Source organism: Heloderma suspectum, chromosome 15, assembly GCF_057233095.1.
Source record: "Heloderma suspectum isolate Gila_16-S chromosome 15, 16-S_ref, whole genome shotgun sequence".
Taxonomy (NCBI): Eukaryota; Metazoa; Chordata; class Lepidosauria; order Squamata; family Helodermatidae; genus Heloderma; species Heloderma suspectum.
Genome location: NC_139472.1, coordinates 21821009 through 21839232, shown reverse-complemented (window position 1 = coordinate 21839232; position 18224 = coordinate 21821009). Strand labels below are relative to the sequence as shown.

At 48.8% G+C, this 18224-nt stretch overlaps 1 protein-coding gene across 4 annotated transcripts in view; it reads right to left on the bottom strand.

Annotated features, from left to right (window-relative positions):
* The window catches only part of ACOT7 (acyl-CoA thioesterase 7), a 112835-nt gene that overhangs the window by 46524 nt on the left and 48087 nt on the right, over positions 1–18224 (bottom strand). For all 4 annotated transcript variants that reach the window (XM_084821832.1, XM_084821831.1, XM_084821835.1 and 1 more), the window contains exon 6: positions 10713–10799. In XM_084821832.1, coding sequence (XP_084677958.1) covers positions 10713–10799 — 87 coding nt within the window. The remainder of the gene's footprint in view (positions 1–10712; positions 10800–18224) is intronic.

The window sequence follows — 18224 nt, the reverse complement described above, 5'->3', positions numbered from 1 at the left end:
GTGTTTTATAAAGCCAGGGATGTACAGCAGCGGTTTTGGAACATGCCGGCAAAGGGACTGGGGGCGAGTTACTGAAAGAGAAGGAGGTGGAAAGGGACACTTTTTAAAAAGACACTTTTTAAACCTGTCCTTGCTCCTATGCTTTTCAAGACATACGGGGAAAGGGATCAGGCGAAGCTCTATCCATCATGGCTCTATGATCAGAAAAAATGTTTTTATTGCCTGTTTATTACCACTGCTGTCAGACACCTTGGGTTCTATATTCAGAAAGGCAGGATCTAAATGAAAATAAACTTTTTCATCTTGGTCTTCTCAAACAAGCCCCTCTGGACTTTTCCTGAAGCCAAGGTTTCTTACCTGTGAACACCAGTTCACATAAAGGTGTGTTCATGATCCAGCACAGTTTGCCCTGAGGGGTAAACTCACCCTTTCATCCATTCCGTAGGAAAAAAACATTTAGCAGCCAGAGCTCTTGCCCAAGGTCAATGGTAGCAACTTTTAAGCAGGATGTGTTAAGGTCTACAACTTTCCACCTTTCTATCCCCCTCTTTTCTAGACATTTACAGCCACTTCATTCAAGCTGTTCCCTAAAAAGGAAGGATAATTACCCAGGCATTTGTCAGTAATTTTGTGTTCTGTATCAAATGAGGAGACTTGTCATTTCACAGATGACAACCAAATTATAGGACATCCACTTGGCAGACAAGTCACTCTACGTTTCTGGTTGTGGTTTTTAACGCAAACTGCGCATGCATGCATTCCCCCCCCCCCCCGCCACCCTCAACCTTTACTTGCCTGCGAAGGCACACAAAACAGCAGCCCAGGGTTCTTTTTGTTTTGAAACAGAACATATCACTCACAACAGCCTTGCACCAGCTTGGCATTGTACACATTGCAGCAACAGGGAATCATCACAGAGTTCGTTCAGAGTGATATTCTGCCAAACTGCACCAGGCAAGAACACATCTCCCCCCAGCCCCACAAAATAAGGGCCAATTCAGCGTCTGCTGCCCATGCCAAAGGAAGCCTAGTGATGTCTGCCATGCTTGGAGTGTCCTCTACTGCCTAACATTTCTTTGGGGCATAAATGCACCCAAAAGGATTGGTCATCTTCCTCCTCCTTGTAAACCTATGGAGCCTTTCTCACCAGAGGTTTGTTGGGAGGGGACAGACCGCGCCCCTGAAACTACTCCCCGGTCCGCACAACACACTGCAGCGGCATACCACAAACAGGTCCTGGTTTACCAGTTGCAAGTCCTTCTCACTTTGTACCACTACAGTGACCGAGAATCCATGCCACACAGGTGATGCCTGAATGAAATGAGTCAAAAGCTCAAATTTTCAATCCAAATTGAAAATACAGTGTTGAAGTTATTATTTGAACCCAAGATGCCGTCGGTCTGTCAAGCCCCAAATGATCCACTGTGATGTGCAGCAGCCCTCCAAGGATTCAGACAGACGTCATTCCTGGGCCACCGTGTGATATCCTTGTGAGTGGAAATGGGGAGACTTGAGCCATGGACCATCTGCCTACAAAGTCTACCTTTCAGGAGTGGCGGTCACATCTCTGTGATAGTTGATTCTAAACTGTATTAGAATACACATAGGGAGACTGTAGAGTCACCGTTAGAATTGCTGTATTCTTGGGACCACTCTATTCTGCAGATATATGCGGCTGCTTGTTCTGAGCCAGTTCACATGACATGAGGGTGGTTAATAAGCCACAGTGGCTTAACCACCCCCACCAGGTGCCAGCTAATTTCACTAATTCCCCTCGACCAGCATGGGTTGTCATGACGTCCAAACCCAGCAAGGGTGGCTGGCTGGGGTTGTTAACATGGTCTGTTTTAGGGCCGCTGGGTAGTTTGTTAACCAGCCCAGCCACCCACCCTCCCATCGTGACAACCCGTACCTGGTGAGGGGGATCTGGGAAATCATCTAGCACACATGGGGGTGGTTAACAAGCCACTTTGACTTGTTAACCACCCTCGTGTCATGTGAAACGGCTTGCTGATTTGTTTCACAAGATCACCACAGCCCACTGCGGCTGATTAGCCATGGTGGACGGCAGCACCTGTGGGTGCAAAGTTGCCAATCAAACCCCCTGCTGCCATGGTTAACAAGCCATCCCACAACCGTACAGCACGACATGGGGTCTGGGCGGTTTGTAAACTATCCCAACAAGCCACCCTTGCTTGGTTTGGACGACATGAGGAGCCATGCCTGGCGAGGGTAATTATGCAAATCAGCCAGCATGTGACGGGCATGCTCAGGGTGATTAACAAACCACAGTGGCTTGTGAACCACCCTGGGATGGTGCAAACCGGGCCACTGTGTCAGACCTTTGGTCCACCAACCCTAGTACTGCCTACTCTGACTAGTGGAGGCTCTCCAGGGTATCAGACAGACACAGCTGTTCTGCCTCAGAATTTTTTTGCTGGAAATGCCAGGGAGTAAACCTGTGACCTCCTTCATGCACCGCATGCTCTCTACCACGGCGTTGTGACTCTCTCCCAATTCCTTTACCGATATGCCCTTTTCTTAGAAAAATCTAAAGCAGGTCTGACAGTGCCGGCAAGAGAGAGACTGCAAGAGAGAGTGGAGCAATTCCTGCCCGTCTTGTTCCCCAGCCTTTATCAAGAGAGGCCTCTTGCCAATCCAAGAGGGGGCTCGGGCTCCCTGTGTAAAATGGCCCAGCGAACAAGGGAGGGATCTGCTCCCGACTCGCTCAGGAGAAGATGTCTCTGAACACGCCTTCTCTTGGCCGCTGTCCCATTAGCGCCAGTTTGTCAGAGACAAATGAAAACGCATTAACCCCAATTTACAGAGGGGAGCCTTAAAACACAGCATCCATTTCCCCCCCTCTGCCTGCAACGGCCAATTAATCATGCCACCCTGGGGATCGGTTGGCCCTCTGTGCATCACAAGAGCTGGTGAGTAGCAGCAGTCTCTCCCCGCTCCTGCGGGGAAACAATGAGACAAAGACTGCCACAGTGTTAATGCTGGTCTGGTAGCTAAATTCAGCACTGTTCCCCATGGGGGAGAGATGCTTCAACCTCCTGTGAAAGGGGGAAATGGCCAGGATCACCTGCCACGTGCTCAGTGAAGCAACACACCAAGGATGTTGTGCTGGTGCATCAGTGCAATACAAAACAAAAACCCTGCTTGTGCAAGGTTTTGACTGCGTTAGGCGTGAGTAGAGCAGGGCTGTGGAGAAGCAGGAAAAGGGAGACACGAGGCTAAATACAAGCCTGACGCCTAGCCACATTAGGAAATCTAGGCCTACTCCTAGAGACCAAGGGCATTGCTAGGTATGGTCCCATGGGACCCTGGCCCCAAATCTATCTCCTAAAGCCCTGGATCTATTCCCCAGAGCCCCGAGTCTCTATTGGTGCCAAAATAATTTTTTCCCTTAGTTTAATTACTATGCGGGGGTGACTGCAGTGGGTGAGGGAAGGGTTAACTCCCCCCTCCCCACATACTGCAACCCCCTCCCGCCGCCCCCCAGGCACCAATCTCCCCTTGTATAGCAATTAAGCTTAGAAAAAACTGTTTCCAGTGGTTTGGGATGATTTTATTTATTTCATTTCTATACTGCCCAATAGCCGAAGCTCTCCGGCTGGTTCACAAAAATTAGAACCAAAGAGCACACAATAAAACAATATAAAATATATAACACATTAAAACCACAGTATAACAATGCAACCAGAATTAAACCAGAATAAAACCTAGCAGCAATGCAGGAGTTTAAAATACAGATTTAAAACCGCAAAGCTGAGAAAACTAAAATGCCTCGGAAGATAAAAAGGTCTTCACCTGGCACCTGAAAGAATAGTGTAGGTGCCAGGCAAACCTCACTAGCAAGCTCCTTCCACAGCCGGGGTGCCACAGCAGAAATGGCCCTCCTCCTAGTAGCTACCCGCCTCACTTCCTTTGGCAGGGGCTCACGGAGAAGGGCCACTGAGGATGATCTTAAGGTCCGGGCAGGCACATATGGGAGGAGGCGATCCTTCAGGTAACCTGGCCCCAAGCCGTTAAGGGCTTTGAATGTCAATACCAGCACTTTGAATCGGGCCCAGAAATGGACTGGCAGCCAGTGCAGCTGGAAAAGTACTGGTGTAGTATGAGCTCGCTGGCCAGTCCCTGTTAACAATCTTGCTGCCCTATTTTGGACCAGCTGAAGTTTCCGGACCGTTTTCAAAGGCAGCCCCACGTATAACGCATTGCAGTAACCCAGACGAGAAGTTATCAGAGCATGGATCACTGTAGCTAGGCTCTCTCTGTCCAGATAAGGGCGTAGTTGGTATACCAGCCTAAGCTGATAAAAAGTGCTCCGTGCCACTGAGTTCACCTGTGCCTCAAGTGACAGTTCTGGATCCAAGAGCACCCCCAAACTACGAACGTGATCCTTTAGGGGGAGTGCAACCCCCTCCAGAACAGGTTGGGTATCACCTAGCCAGGCAGACGAACCACCCACTAACAGTACCTCCGTCTTGTCTGGATGGAGTTTCAGTTTATTGGCCCTCATCCAGTCCATTCCTGTGCCCAGGCACTGATTCAGAAGAGTCACTGCCTCACCTGGTTTTGATGAGAAAGAGAGGTAGAGCTGGATATCATCCGCATATTGATGGCACCTCAGCCCACACCTCCGGATAACCTCCCCCAGCAGTTTCAAGTAGATGTTTAACAGCATCTGTTAAACATGATCTGGAGCAGGGTGCAAATTAATTGAAGAATTTTTCTTTTCAAAGTTATTTGGATGAGAAACGGAGGGAGCAATCCTATGGCTGCTAGACAGCCATAGGGTATCTGGTTTTCTGGGAACCAACCTCCCCCCACTTCCACGCCACCTCCGAGGCAGTGCAGAACAGCCCTGTCCTCCGCGTTCGCAAGAGGAGTGCAGAGCGGCCGAAAAGGGGTGTCTGGGGGTATTCTGGGGCAGGGAGGGCGGAAAGGCCTGTATGACACATCCAATGTGTCTACAGCAGCCTCCTCCCCTGCTCAGCCCTCCTGCGCCTAGACAGCTGAAATCGGCTGTCTAGCTGAAAATGCAGGGCAGGAGAAGCACGGAGGGAACGATCCCCTCCGTGCTTCTCCTGCCCTGCATTGGATGGACGGTCGCCTCTGAGTTCGGAGGTGGCCACCTATCTGAATAGGACTGCGCCCTGGCTTTGCCAGCTGCAACGTTTAAATAAATCCGAGTCATCCTTTCTACAACTGCATATATAGACATAAATCAGCAGATACAAATGTCAAGCAGATTTGTGTTCTACAGGGCTGGGCTCTGAATCTTTTAAGTGCCCAGCAACACCCCGATTGTGGCCACATAACACAAGCAACCAGCCAAAGAGTTTAGTCCCGTGGCTGAGCCCAAATGGGCCTCAAAAGCAACGGCTGGGCCTACCGGGCAATGCTGTGCTACACACCAGCTCTCACAGTCTGGACCGGTTCTCCATAAGTTTGCCGAGCTGCAGCTATTAGCTGTGATGGTGAAGCGGGGCCTCCATCTGTGGAGGTAGTGAAATAACAGCTGCCGGGGGAAAACAGTGGACAAGGGTGAGGGTCTTGTAGCCCTGCTTATAGGGTACCTCGAAGCAGCTGGCTGGCCACTGTGGGAAATGGGCTGCTGGGAAAGACAGACCCACGCTGGTCTAATCCAGCAGGGTTGCTCTTCTGTTCCGAGAGCATGGACTTTGGTAAGCAAAGAAAACTGTGTTCATTGGCGAAGGCGTGTGCACATCCCTTTCCAAAATTGTATCTCATGCGTTACAGCCAGCTTGCAAATCGGTGCTTAAACAATTACGGACCCAAACCCAGTCAGCCTAGCTCGTCTCAGCCTTCCAACATCGGGCTGTTTAGTCATTGGTGAAAGGCTCAGAGGTACAGGAGTCCACCCTAATTCATGCAAACCAGCATTTTAAAAAGGCATGGAACGGGAGTTTTAGCAGGACAATTCTGTCTCCAGGCATAATCCTGCCATCAAGAAAAGCTTCCATTTCATTCTCAAGCCTAGATTTAAGTCAAGGGCTTCCTCCTTCTCCAAAGAGCTCATTTAATTACAAAGGTCTACATTACCAACGCATTTCTGGGTAATGAGGAGTTACTATGGCAACCACTCCTTTGGCTAGCACCATTGGTGTCACCAGCTCATCTGTTTTCAAGCAGAATATTTACTTGTCTCTCTCTAATGAACAGAGGGGCTGTCATGTCCCATCTAGACTACCTTACTGCTAAATTGTTTCCACCTGTGTTCACATGCAGGGAGGGTCAGGACCTCCATCAGCAGTGAGACTTGAACCCAGACCCGAGGAGCATAAACCACCGTCCTCTGTGCGACTGGCCCCAGTTCAGCAGATAACCTTCTCTTCAACCTCTGTGCAACAGAGGTGCTGCATTGAGCAGCCTTCACCCATTTCATCATCCTCATTCCCCTGCAACTTTGATCTCAAGAATACAAGAACAGCCTTGCAAGATCAGGCCAAAGGTACATCTAAGCCCAGCATCCCATAGCGGACAACCAGTTGCCTCTGGGGAGCCCACAAGCAAGACAGGAAGGCAACAGTCCTCCACTCCGCTGCGGTTTGTCCCCAATTCAAGAGGTACGCTGCCTCTGCACAGGGATATTGCATTCAGCCATCACTCATTTATTTCTGTGACACTCTCTCACCCTAAACTAAAAAAACCCACAAATGCTTTGGTGTTTTCTCATTTTGCTGCCTGTTTCTGACTATTTTTGCAGCTCTACAATATCCTTTTTTGACATGGGGGAAGCCACATCTGCATGCAGAGCTGATCCTGCCTCCCCCCGCATGTTTCTCTACTTAAACCAATCGGATGGGCAATCCAAACATGCCTTGCAAAGAGGCCTTCAGCACCCTTGGCTCCCGCTGGGGATTGACCCTGAGGGTCTTGCGTGGACACGGAGCCCACCTGAGCAGCTGCTGCAGCCCCCTCCACTGCTCAGAAGCCAAGGCAACAGTGGGATTTAGAACACATTTCTCACTGGTGCCTTTAACAGCTTTTCATACACCTCGAGACCTTGGCGGTATCTTTTGCAGACCTTGTGACTTGCACTACCTCTTAAAAATAGAACGCCAAGGCAGCAAGGGCTATGCTTGATGCTGCGTCTGTTGCCTTCAGCTGATCAGGCCCTCCTAGCTGCTAATTACACCTTGATTTCTGCTGATATTCCAGTTTGATATTTGTTTAGTGGGGGAATAGGGGACCTGCACACCTAACAGTACTCTACTGAAGCTATAGGTGCTACAAATAGCATCAAGTACACCAGGCAGTTCACCTGACGAGGTCCTACTGGCAGCCTCAATTACAGCCCTCCTCCAACTGTTCAACCTCAGTGACAGGGAAAGCGATGAGCTTGCCATCTGGCTGGCAAGACCCTTTTTGGCATTCATGCGGCAATCCTATTCCCACTTGCCTACGAATAGGGCATAGTTTCAGATAAAGCGAATGGCATTGCTTAAACCTGCATTTTATCCTCATTTGCTTTCTAAACTGGTGTCAAGCCAGAAGATGGATTACTCTGGGACTGACATATTTCTAATTTTATTAGCTTCCAGGTTGAGGACCCAATCCATCCCAGACCCTAACACAGCTGCTAGAATGACATGGACAGAGGTGGTCAACTTCATAGATTTACCACATCCTAGACATGTCTACTCAAGAGTTCAATGGGGCTTACTTCCAGGTAAGAGGATATAGGATTGGAGCCTTAATCTTTATATGTGCCAACCTCTCCCAGTCTTGAGCAATCCCAACATCTTCCCTGGGTTTAAAACGTTGTGCTGGTGATGAATTTTTAGGGAACTGAAGGCTGAAGAGCACCCTAGATAAATGTGGGTTGAGTATGAACTACCCATATACCACTATCATCATCTGAGACCCTTCTCCTTCTCCGAGGGAGGTTTGGAGGATGGCAACAAGGAAGAGGGCCTTTTCAGTGGTGGCCCCCCCGACTGTGGAAAGCTCTCCTGAGTAGGGTCCAGCTGGTGCCAATGCTATCATCTTTTGGGTGCCAAGTTAAGACCTTTCTCTACTCCCAGGCATTTGACAGCATACGATAAGGTTTTTAATAGGTGTGGGATTTCTATTGTTGATTGTGTAAAATTGTTTTATATGTAATAATAACATAATTGGTTTTCTATTATGCATTGCACTGTACTTTTATGGTTTTGTATTTTTATGGTTTTAATCTTTGTAAACCACCTAGAGAACTTTGGCTATTGGACGGTATAGAAATGTAATGAATCAATCAATCAATGTAAGGCACAATAGTAAAAATAGAGAAATGGTTCACAGTCCCAACCATTAAACTTATGTTTTACTATTACATCAATTCAAGTTAGAAATGACAAGATCCTTCTGGGTTTGCTGCTGTAATTACGCACAACGCTCGTTAATGTTTTCAAATGCAGTGCATCCATCTTCAGTCGCTTCTTGGGCATCGGCTAATTCTGGTCCTTCAATTTACAATACTTAGTTCAAGCAGAAGCAATTTGTCTTTGTGTCTATAAATAGAAAGATTTCCCCAAACCAGCAGAAGATACAGAGATATTCAATACGGGCGTACGTGCACGTGTAAGAGCGGACCTTACTGCCATCAGAAAAGCTGAGAAAGGCAAACCTGAGAATATGCTACCAAGTGCCCAAACCTGAAAGCTTATATTGACCACCGCTACAAAATCCCAACAGCCCACAGCCAAAAGGCTGTGTATCATGCAAGTTCTGGATTCAGGAGCAGGCCTTCCAGTTTCAGAGCCCCATGGCTTCTGGGCAGGGAGGAGCACTGGTGTATTTTGCACACACAAATTTAAGCACTGCACCCCTCCTCCACAGATCTGGCTGTATGAAAGGGATGATGGCCTAACTTTATTTCTTTATTTCATTTCTATACCTCCCAACAGCTGAAGCTCTCTGGGCAGTTGACAGCCTGCCCACTGCCCAAGTGGAGATGATGTCTCCCTTGTTTATGACTCTGTATGTACAAAGGTATTTGCAAGGATGGAATAAGCGAAAGGATGGAATAAGCGTAAATGCGTAACTGGCTTTTGCAGTCTGAGCTTTTAACTTAAGCCATCCAACGCTGATGCTTTCCATCCCAGTCACCTTGGCTCTGTAGTGTAATATCGCCAAATTGCAACTGGAAAGAGGTGTCCATTCATGCAGTGCTCCTTCCCCAATGTGCTGCCCTCCAGATGTGTCAGACTAGAACTCCCAAAATCCCCTGGCGAGCTGTAGTCCAACACATCTGGAGGGTGCCATGATGGCGAAGGCTTCTGTAGGAGCTTTCTATCAGTGCCATCAGCTGCTGAGGTCGGACCTCAGCTGCGAGCTTGTATTCATTCAAGGGAAAAGCAATCTTGTTGGCTGAATAGTCAGTTGCAGGTGCGGTACTTTAGGAGAGGTGCGGCTGCTGAGAAGCATCCAAAACACTAGCAGTTATTGTATTACTACCTCAATTGGCAGTAAACCATTTCACACACATACCCATGCAGGCCTGTGCCCTCTTCAGAAGCAAATGAGAAAATGGCACCATTTCACTGATTTGGGGCTTTCCGGCCTGGTTCTCCTTTCAAGCCCCTCCCCACAGGAGACACATTTGTCTCCACAATCGTGGGCGAGTCTACCAGAGGTATTATGCACCGTTTGGGAGCTGTGAGCACACACAGACAAGTGGACTGCACACTGTCGATGTAGCTTCCAACAAGACGCTAAACTGCAGCGGAAAACTGAGTCTGTGCCAACTGAGGCTTTTTGCACAAGTTGACAGATGTTGCATTTTACTTGGAAATTGGGAACAATTCAGCCTCTCAACGCATTTGCTAGACTGATTTGTTTTGTTTGGGTTTTGTTTTTTGGCTGAACAATCAATTTAATGTAATGGATCCATCCAGGCAATGCAACTGAAAGAATGCCGAAGCGGCCCAGTTCCACGGGCAGCAGAAACAGAGTCTACATTCAGAACAAGCTAGGACCTGTTGGGTCATTGGCTCCTCTGTAGCTAAGGGCAGCTGCACAGGAATCCAAACCAGAAGAAAATCCCCTCCCGTTCAGGTCCCCTGAGATCAGTTACCAGAGCAGGGAACTGGAAAAGTGGAGCCTGAAGCGAAGCAAGCAACACAGCTCCAGCTGATCCGACAGAGGGCCCGGGGCTCCGTACGGAGAGCCCTGCCCGGCCCACCCAGAGGTTCCTGTGGTCTGCCAATGGCCAGGACCAATGCTCCACACCCTGTCACCTTCTATGCCCAGAGATTATTCTAAGAGCCGAATACACACGGTCTCAGCTAGCTTACCAGGGGCAGCCCCCAGCCCTGAACCCCAAGATTTCAGTTCAAGCCCTCCAGCTCCTTGGCAGGCTCCAATGCTGCTGCCAGAAATCTCCGCGGTGTTCTCGCAGTACCTGCTCTACAGAAGAGACCTTCTCTGCCCTCAGTGAGCCGACAGTCCAAGACAGAAAGAACAAACAAAAGGCACCAGCAGCCCTTGATAAATGAGACAGAGAGGTGGGTGGCAGGGGGGAGTCAAGGAAGGATTACATGGCAGCTGAAGCCCAGCATCAAACACACAACACAAGCGGGAGGGAGGGTTAATCCAGGGCTCTCGTTTGTACCAAACAGTGAGGTATCTTGCAGAGCCCGCAGTACAGCACCAAAATGCCACCTCAAGGCCAACTGGGACACATTGATGGGACTTACCTCCATGTACAAATCCATGCATGGTGCAGTCAGATGGTCCCACCAGGTGGATCAGGCTGGACTGGCTGTAGCCAACTGTGTATGGGTCTACAAAGAGGGAAAGACCACAGATTGTAAAATGGTGGGGGATGTCCCACCCCAAAGAATTTAGCCCCACACCTTGCATTACACACACGCGATGCTGTGGAATTCACAGAAGCATAAGAACATATGCTTAGAACTCTGCTAGGTCAGACCAAGAGACCATCTCAGCCAGCCGCCTCTTTCTAGCAGCAGCCAGATCAATGTTCCTGGGAAGCCCATAAACAGCATGAAATCTATCTTTATATCGGGGGTGGGCAATGTGTGCCCCTCCAGATGTTTTGGCCTGCAACTCCCATTATCCATCCCAGCTTTGAAGCAAACTGTGTTGAGGTGCTCAAGAAAAGGTCTCCTGAAAGAAGGCTTGTTTATCTGCACCAGTCTTCTGCTGCAAAGGAGCGCTAGGAGGACACACTGTTTGCATTCTGAAATGTAAGACAGGTCGGGCCAATGCCCAGCAGGCACCAAGCAGGCACCCTGGAATTTCCCCAGACTGTGTTGCCCAGTGCAGGGGTGCCTCAGTGGACATGCCATGGAAGCCACTGCTTTAAAGGGGCTGTAAGTTCCCTCTCTGGGGTGACTACAAGCACCACTGGGCTTGCTGGTAAAGTCAATTAGTAATAGTAGAAACAGACCCCATGAGCAAACCTGGCTATTGTGTTCAGAGGGTTATACAGCCCCTGCACCCACATCCTATGCATGCTTATTTGGAAGTCGTTGCAAGTGAGTTCAATGGGCTTCGCTCCCAAGTAAGCATACGTAGGGTCACCATCTTACTTAGAAGTGAACTGAATCCTGATCTAACTGCGACTTCTAACATTAACAGGGCTTAATTTAAGGAAGGGGGCGCTGGGATAAGGCTCCTGTCTCTAGCAAGTCTGCCCTGCCTCAAGGGTGGTTATGGGGGGGCGGGGGCTGGCTAGCAGCAAGAGTGAACTTCATCACAAGCCAGACCCAGTTTAGAGAGACTGGGCCGGGGGGAGTGTCCATCATCAGTTACGTTGTTTTGACTTGCCATCTCCAATTGTTCAAAAATATTGTTGTATTACCCACAGAACATCCCCATCCCCCACAAAGGGGGTGGCTCAGAAAATGTGCATTGTGGTTTCCTCTACCTACTTTCCTTTTCCAGCTTAATAGAGTTGTGATGCTCTGCATCACATACACAATCACACAGGATATGGAAAGCTTTAAATGCCAACCCCCACCCCCCGAAGAGGCAGCCATTTTAGCATCTGTGCCCAGAATGTTTGGTGCAAATGCCTTCAACCTGTTAGCAAAGTAAGAGAACAGCCCTCCATCTGGCTGCTGGATCCTCTCTCCTCCAAACTCAACACAACGATGACTATGCCAACAACTGATCAACCTTTGGTAGGAGAATGGTAACTGGCCTAGCAAAGTCCTCCATCTCTTGAAGTTGAGAAAGTGAGCCCAACTTAACCTTTGGCATCAGTAGCCTCCTCTGTTCAAGCCACTGTGCCATGGATATTTCTGTGACAGGGTAGTTGAACAAGTTGTCCACATCCATTATAATAACTACTTAGATTATACTACTTTTCCTTCAGCCTGTAAGAGGACAGCTCAAACACATTATTAAGAGATCTGCTCCCATAGGTACCAAGCCAAGCAAAGAGTTCCAGTCATCCATTATTTATTACAATTATTGATAGATCACCCTTCATCATAAAAGATAGGCAGTTATTTTCTCCCTGCCAGACATTTAATAGCCTCCCCACCTGGCGGTGTTAATTAGTCAGAAGAGTCTTACCTTTTCTTTGCCTATCTGTGAAGCAGGGAGAACAAGAGAAACAGACAAAAAGACAGATAAGCCATGCACATTAGTTGCAGACTGAGAGGGCGTGATGGGCATAGGAAGGCAGCCTGCCTGGCCCATCTCCCTTCAGGCTACATCGCCCCTCAACCAACCCATCTCCCACCAAGCACCCACCACCATACTCTCGCTCACATGCACAGATTAATGCGGATCCTCCCGAGTCGTATGCCACAAGACAAGGGAAGGAGGAGCAAAATTAGCACCAGGACTAGCTGCGGGAAAGGAGGTGCTTAGGAACGGCAAACAGCTGATGTGAACCACAGGAAACCTAACCAAGGATGACCTAAAATTAGGGATCAGAAACTGAAGGCCCTGGGTGGAATATTCAAAAGGTGAGGTATAAACCCCACTTTTAAAAAAATAAGAAATGCCATCACGGGGTCCGGACACATGGCCTTCATGCCATGATTTGCTTCCCGACGATGGCCTGCAGCCAATTAGGCTTGGCTGCACAACAACAGCTGAAGCCAAAACAGGGAGGGGGGAATGATTTTTGCCCTTACTCTGCAGAGGGAGAGTGTGCGCACACACGTGTGTAGAGGTACTGCCCCACTCCTTGAGGCAAAGAGGTTGTGGAGAAAGTGGTGTCTGCGACAAGAGTTTGCCAGCAGGCTACAGAGGACAAGAGTTGACATGCTGGCCTGTCCTCAGTGCGGCCTCCCCAAGCAAAAGGGATGTTGACTAGGGCCTAGTGTTCCCAGAGTGCGTGTGTGTGCATGCACGCGTGCACACACACACACACACACACACACACACACCTGGAGTTATCGCAGGGACACACTGTCGAGCCCCAACCCTTCTATGCCACTACTTGCTTCGCACTGCTACTAACTGCTCCTCACTCTCCTAGCGTGTAGATTCCGTCAACATCCAGCAATCCTGAAATCTGCCTGAAGGAGGAGGTGAGGCGGGGGGCCCTTGTCCGCCTGCTGGGAGCAAAGACCGTTCGGCCTTGCCAGTGAGCTGGCCACAAGCAGTCGCCTGTCAGGGAGCAGGGAAGAGGACGGGTGGATTTCACGTCTGCTTTAGGGGTGGGGGAGAGATGACCCATGTCCCCTCCTAGGCTGCAAGGGGGGCCAGGTGGAAGGAGAGTGTCACTTTCAGTGCAGGCAGAGCTCGGCAAGGGCCCCAAATGGCACGGGAGGCCACAGAAGGGAAGAGAGAATGGAGATGCTAACCGTGGCGGCTGCACTTCAAGCTCTGTAACAAGCAGCCACATCCTTCCCTTTAACCTAAAGCAGTGAATGCAAGCTGCCCTGAGTCCCATGGATGGCCCAACATCTTGAAAACCAACAGCTTAACCTGACAGAGTTTCAAGTCCTTGTTACTGGTCCTTTCAGAAACTAAGATAGATGACTCTCTCCCTTCTTCTTTCAGCATCCTTGGAGGTGCAAAAACGAACCTGCCCATGTATATTCCTCATGGCATCTCCAGCATTCCCCAACCTTGTGCCCTCCAGATGTGGGACTACAACTCCCACAATCCCCAGGCAGCATGGCCAATGGCCACAGCCTTTCCTCCTTTACCTTCTAGAGAATCTAGACATTTCAAGCTTCTCTGAGCTCCGCTCCTCCTCTTTTGCACACTCGCAATACCTGGGCTACACAACCCAGAAGACAGAGCTCCAGCTGGGAGCTGTACCACTCCCAAGCAGTGCAGCAACATTGCCTCCCAAACTTGACATACACCACTTCTGTTAACACTGCCTGAACTGGGACTGGCCTTTTGTGCTAATGTTTCCCATCACTGGCACATATTCAGTGCATCACTAATTCCAGCGAGGGAAGTAACTGGAGCTTCCAAGCTGGCACAAAAAGGAGGGATTTGCTTCCCTTTACCTAAACTTCTATGCTGAAACACACGCGCATGCACACACTTACTTTTAAACCACCCTAGGGATGTAGCTTGGAGTTGTGCTGATTCTGACACTGAAAAAGAATCAATCTCAGGGCATATCACAAGTGGTACAAAGAATACTTAGGCCCGGCCTGGCTCATCAGTAGCCGTACATACCCAAATCCAGGCCTAAGGATGAGAGGCTTCCAACTCAGCGCCCCTGCCATCAGTGACTGGAACAGAGGAGTTGAGCTGGAGCCTATAGAGCAGTGATCCCCAATCTTTTCAGGTTGCTGGGCACATTTGGAATTTGAAAGAGTGTCATGGGCACTCTCCCAAAATGACTGCCATGGGGGGAGGCCAGGGTGGGCATGGACAGTTACAAAACATTTATTTCACAGAAAGCAAACTGGTGAAACTTAGAAAGAAAAAAGGAAACTTGCCCAAGAACCTAAATACAAGGCAGAATACCAGGAGGCTGAGCTCCAAAATACAAACCCCCTCTTTTGAACCCAAATAAAGATGGCACAGGAGGACAGCACTTAACTTAGCAACATGCTGGACTCCCACTTAAAACCCCTTTTCTAAAATTAAAAAAAGCCTTAAGAAAGTAAAACTCAGAAGAGACAGAGAGCCTGGCAGGTGCTAAGAGATGTGACTGCAGGCACTCTGATGCCTATGGGCACCACACTGGAGACCTCAGCTACAGAGGGATCTGAGCACGCAGTCCTAAAGGCTGCAATGTCCTTGTCTCGAGCCCAGGTGTTCCCAACACACCTTCACCTGGAATGTGTGGTTTTTAAAATGCTGCTAACCTGGAGAGCAGCACAAAACAATCTTTACAAAGAACATACAGTCTATGTCATGTGATTTACAGATACAGGAAGCAAGGGCGTCTGGTGGAAGCAGACAGCTGAATCCCGCCCTAATTCCTCCAGCCAAGGGAGAGCACTGCCATTCTCTAGGAGTGTTCATTTAAAAAGCCCCCTGGACATAACAAAGAGATTCGAGAGGAGCTCACTCGCCCTTTGTGATGGGTCGCCAGGCAACTGCAGCACAAATTCCACATGCTCTTCCATGCTCTAAAAAACACCTAAAATTAAGGGGGGGGGGGACGCTCTGTTCAGACTGACAAAAATAGCCTGCAGGTCACCTCAGCAAGGCTGCGAGTTCATTTGGTCACATGCTCCAGCAGCGCTCTCCGCTTTAGAAGATGCTGCCGCTGACTGCCGACGTTTCCTGCTTTGGAAAGAAACCTGCCAAGCAGCCTCTTCAAATCCACGGGGGAGGCACCGCACATTCCCCATCAACATGTGCACTACTGCATGCAAGCTATAAATACCAGAGTGTCGACAGTCTGTGAGCTAAAATAGCTAGACCTGAACCCCACTGTCTTCCTGGTGGCAGGGGAGAAGTGTCTCTGGAGGATCCAGCTCAGGATGGCTCTTTCTGCAGGCAGCATGGGTCTCTTCATTCCCCCAAAGAGGCCTTGGGCTATGCTCAGGACGAGAACAAGCACTCTGCCGGGGGGGTAGGGGTGCAGAGGAGAGAGAGCCCTCGGCACAACTCCCGGAGAGGGTGCAGGGGGAAGCCTGACACTCTAGCCCAGCTAACCTGAGATTCTTGGCCAGCTTCCATAGGTCAAATGAGAGACCAGGGCCATCTCAGGGTATCAGCAGCTGCCAGACCCTGTCAGGTTCACGCCAAGCTGGCAGAGTGGTCAGGCCGGCTTTGCAGCAGGAAGTGCAATATGAATCCTGCCCTCATGGCCACCTGCCAAATCATGGTCAAGTGATTCTCCGGAGGCTGCAGCGTGGTTGGAACCCTAGTCCCAGTCACACCACCTTTGGGGCAAGGCTGTCCCCTGTGCGTCCGATGATGTTCTTGGGCCTTCAGACTGCCTGCAACAGAGCTTGGGGGAGCAGGCCAAAGGAGAAGGGCCTTAAAGGTCCCTGTGGGAGGGATGCCAAGAAAGGCCAGGAGTTGTTCCTTTGGTCACTGTGCAACTGATCAACAGGAGAAGAGATGATGAAGCAGAGATCATAAGAGCTTCCAGACCTGTAGGTACCTTTCCAGACAGGAGCCACCACTAAACCCAAGCTCCCACACAGGAATAAGTTTAAAACAAACAAAACACCTCTTTATAGGTTCATCCTGTTCTTCTCTCCTCTTGCTCTCCCTCTGTTTTGTTTTTAAATGAGTGAAAACATGACAAGAAAAGATGGTAGGGGAGCCGCTGCTAGGACTCACCTTAAGCAGGGACCTGACCAACGGGGCTAGAGGCCAGTGCACGAGATTGCTTATCAGCTCCAGGAAAGCAGCACGCGGCATTCCTGTCTTTGGAAATCCATCCAAATCGGAGAGAAGCACCCAGCTCCCCTCGCAAACTGCTGCCAAACCTCCTCACGCTCAGAGCACCACAGGCCCAGGCCAATGGGTAGCTAAGTGTGTGGTGAAGGTCAAATCCTTATTCGGAGTTCCAGGACAACTGGAAGCAAAAAACTGTGTTCCAGATATTGACTTCACCAGACATGGCATCTTATAAGAATCATACGGACACAAAGTTCGCCTAAATGGTCTCAATGCTCATCAAGCGTGCTCTGTTGAAGACTACTCCCACCAGTGTCATGTGACTTCAATAAGCAGAGGAGAAATGACGGACCCATTCCTTCCTCACCAAAGCAGGTCACCTATGCAAGTCTGCCCTGAAACACTGCAGGTTGGAAATCTTATAAAGGAGATAATGAGTTTTCCCCTCCTGTTATTGCAGACATAGGATATTCTCTGCATACACGAGACCTGAATTACCAAGAAGCATATGGGCAAGTTATTAATCCCAGTTTACAAAGCTTGGCCTCCACTTGCTATATGTTTAGAACATAAAGGCTTGCCAAGTTTTGCCTCTTTAAAATGGGAAGTACAGCGTGAGCGTTTGGATGTTTCGGGCAGGCTTCCAGCCCTTGGGCTTAAAATTACAGCAGATAATAGACTAATTGCTATCGCAGTCAAACTATACATCCCACGAAGAAATTTTAAGTACCGCAAGGCTTCCTGTTGGGATCCTCTTTCTACACTGGTTGAGTCACTCTTATCCCCACGCAGTCATAATTTTAGATGGGGATCTTAATGCAAGGATAGGTAATAATGATGGGTTCCTGGCAGTTACTATGGGGATAGAAGAAGAGGAGGAGTTCTTCTTGCCTCCCAGAAGATAATGTTTTTGTATAAAATTAACTATATACTAATAGGAGATTGCCTGGAGATATCAGTGGTGACTAATTTTCTTCAAGAGGCACTAGTACGATAGATTATGTTTACCTTTCTGCATTTCATTTGGACATATTATCTGACTTTACTGTAATGCCATTAGGAGATAGTAATCATCAATTTATGACTTTTAAAAACTGAACCTAAAAGTCTACGGTTAAACCAAGCTGAAGTACCATCCCATACTTTGATAAAAGATACCAAAGGACTCTGTTGGAATGATTCTTCAGGTGAATTATCTTCTGACCCTTGCACTGTTAAGGGACCAGATATTGCATTCCAATGTTGATTTCTCTCAGATTTTGTATACCACTAGGTCTTCAGGAAAGTTAATTAGATCTATTTTAGAGATTCCTATAGGAAAGAATACTTTACATCCAAAGGCCCAGTCGTGATTCAGTAGGGAGTGTCAATTCAAAAAGAAATCTATCCATGAACTCACAAGAAGGATGGCCACCAATTTCACCTCCCCCACCAATTTAGAAGTGTTCTTA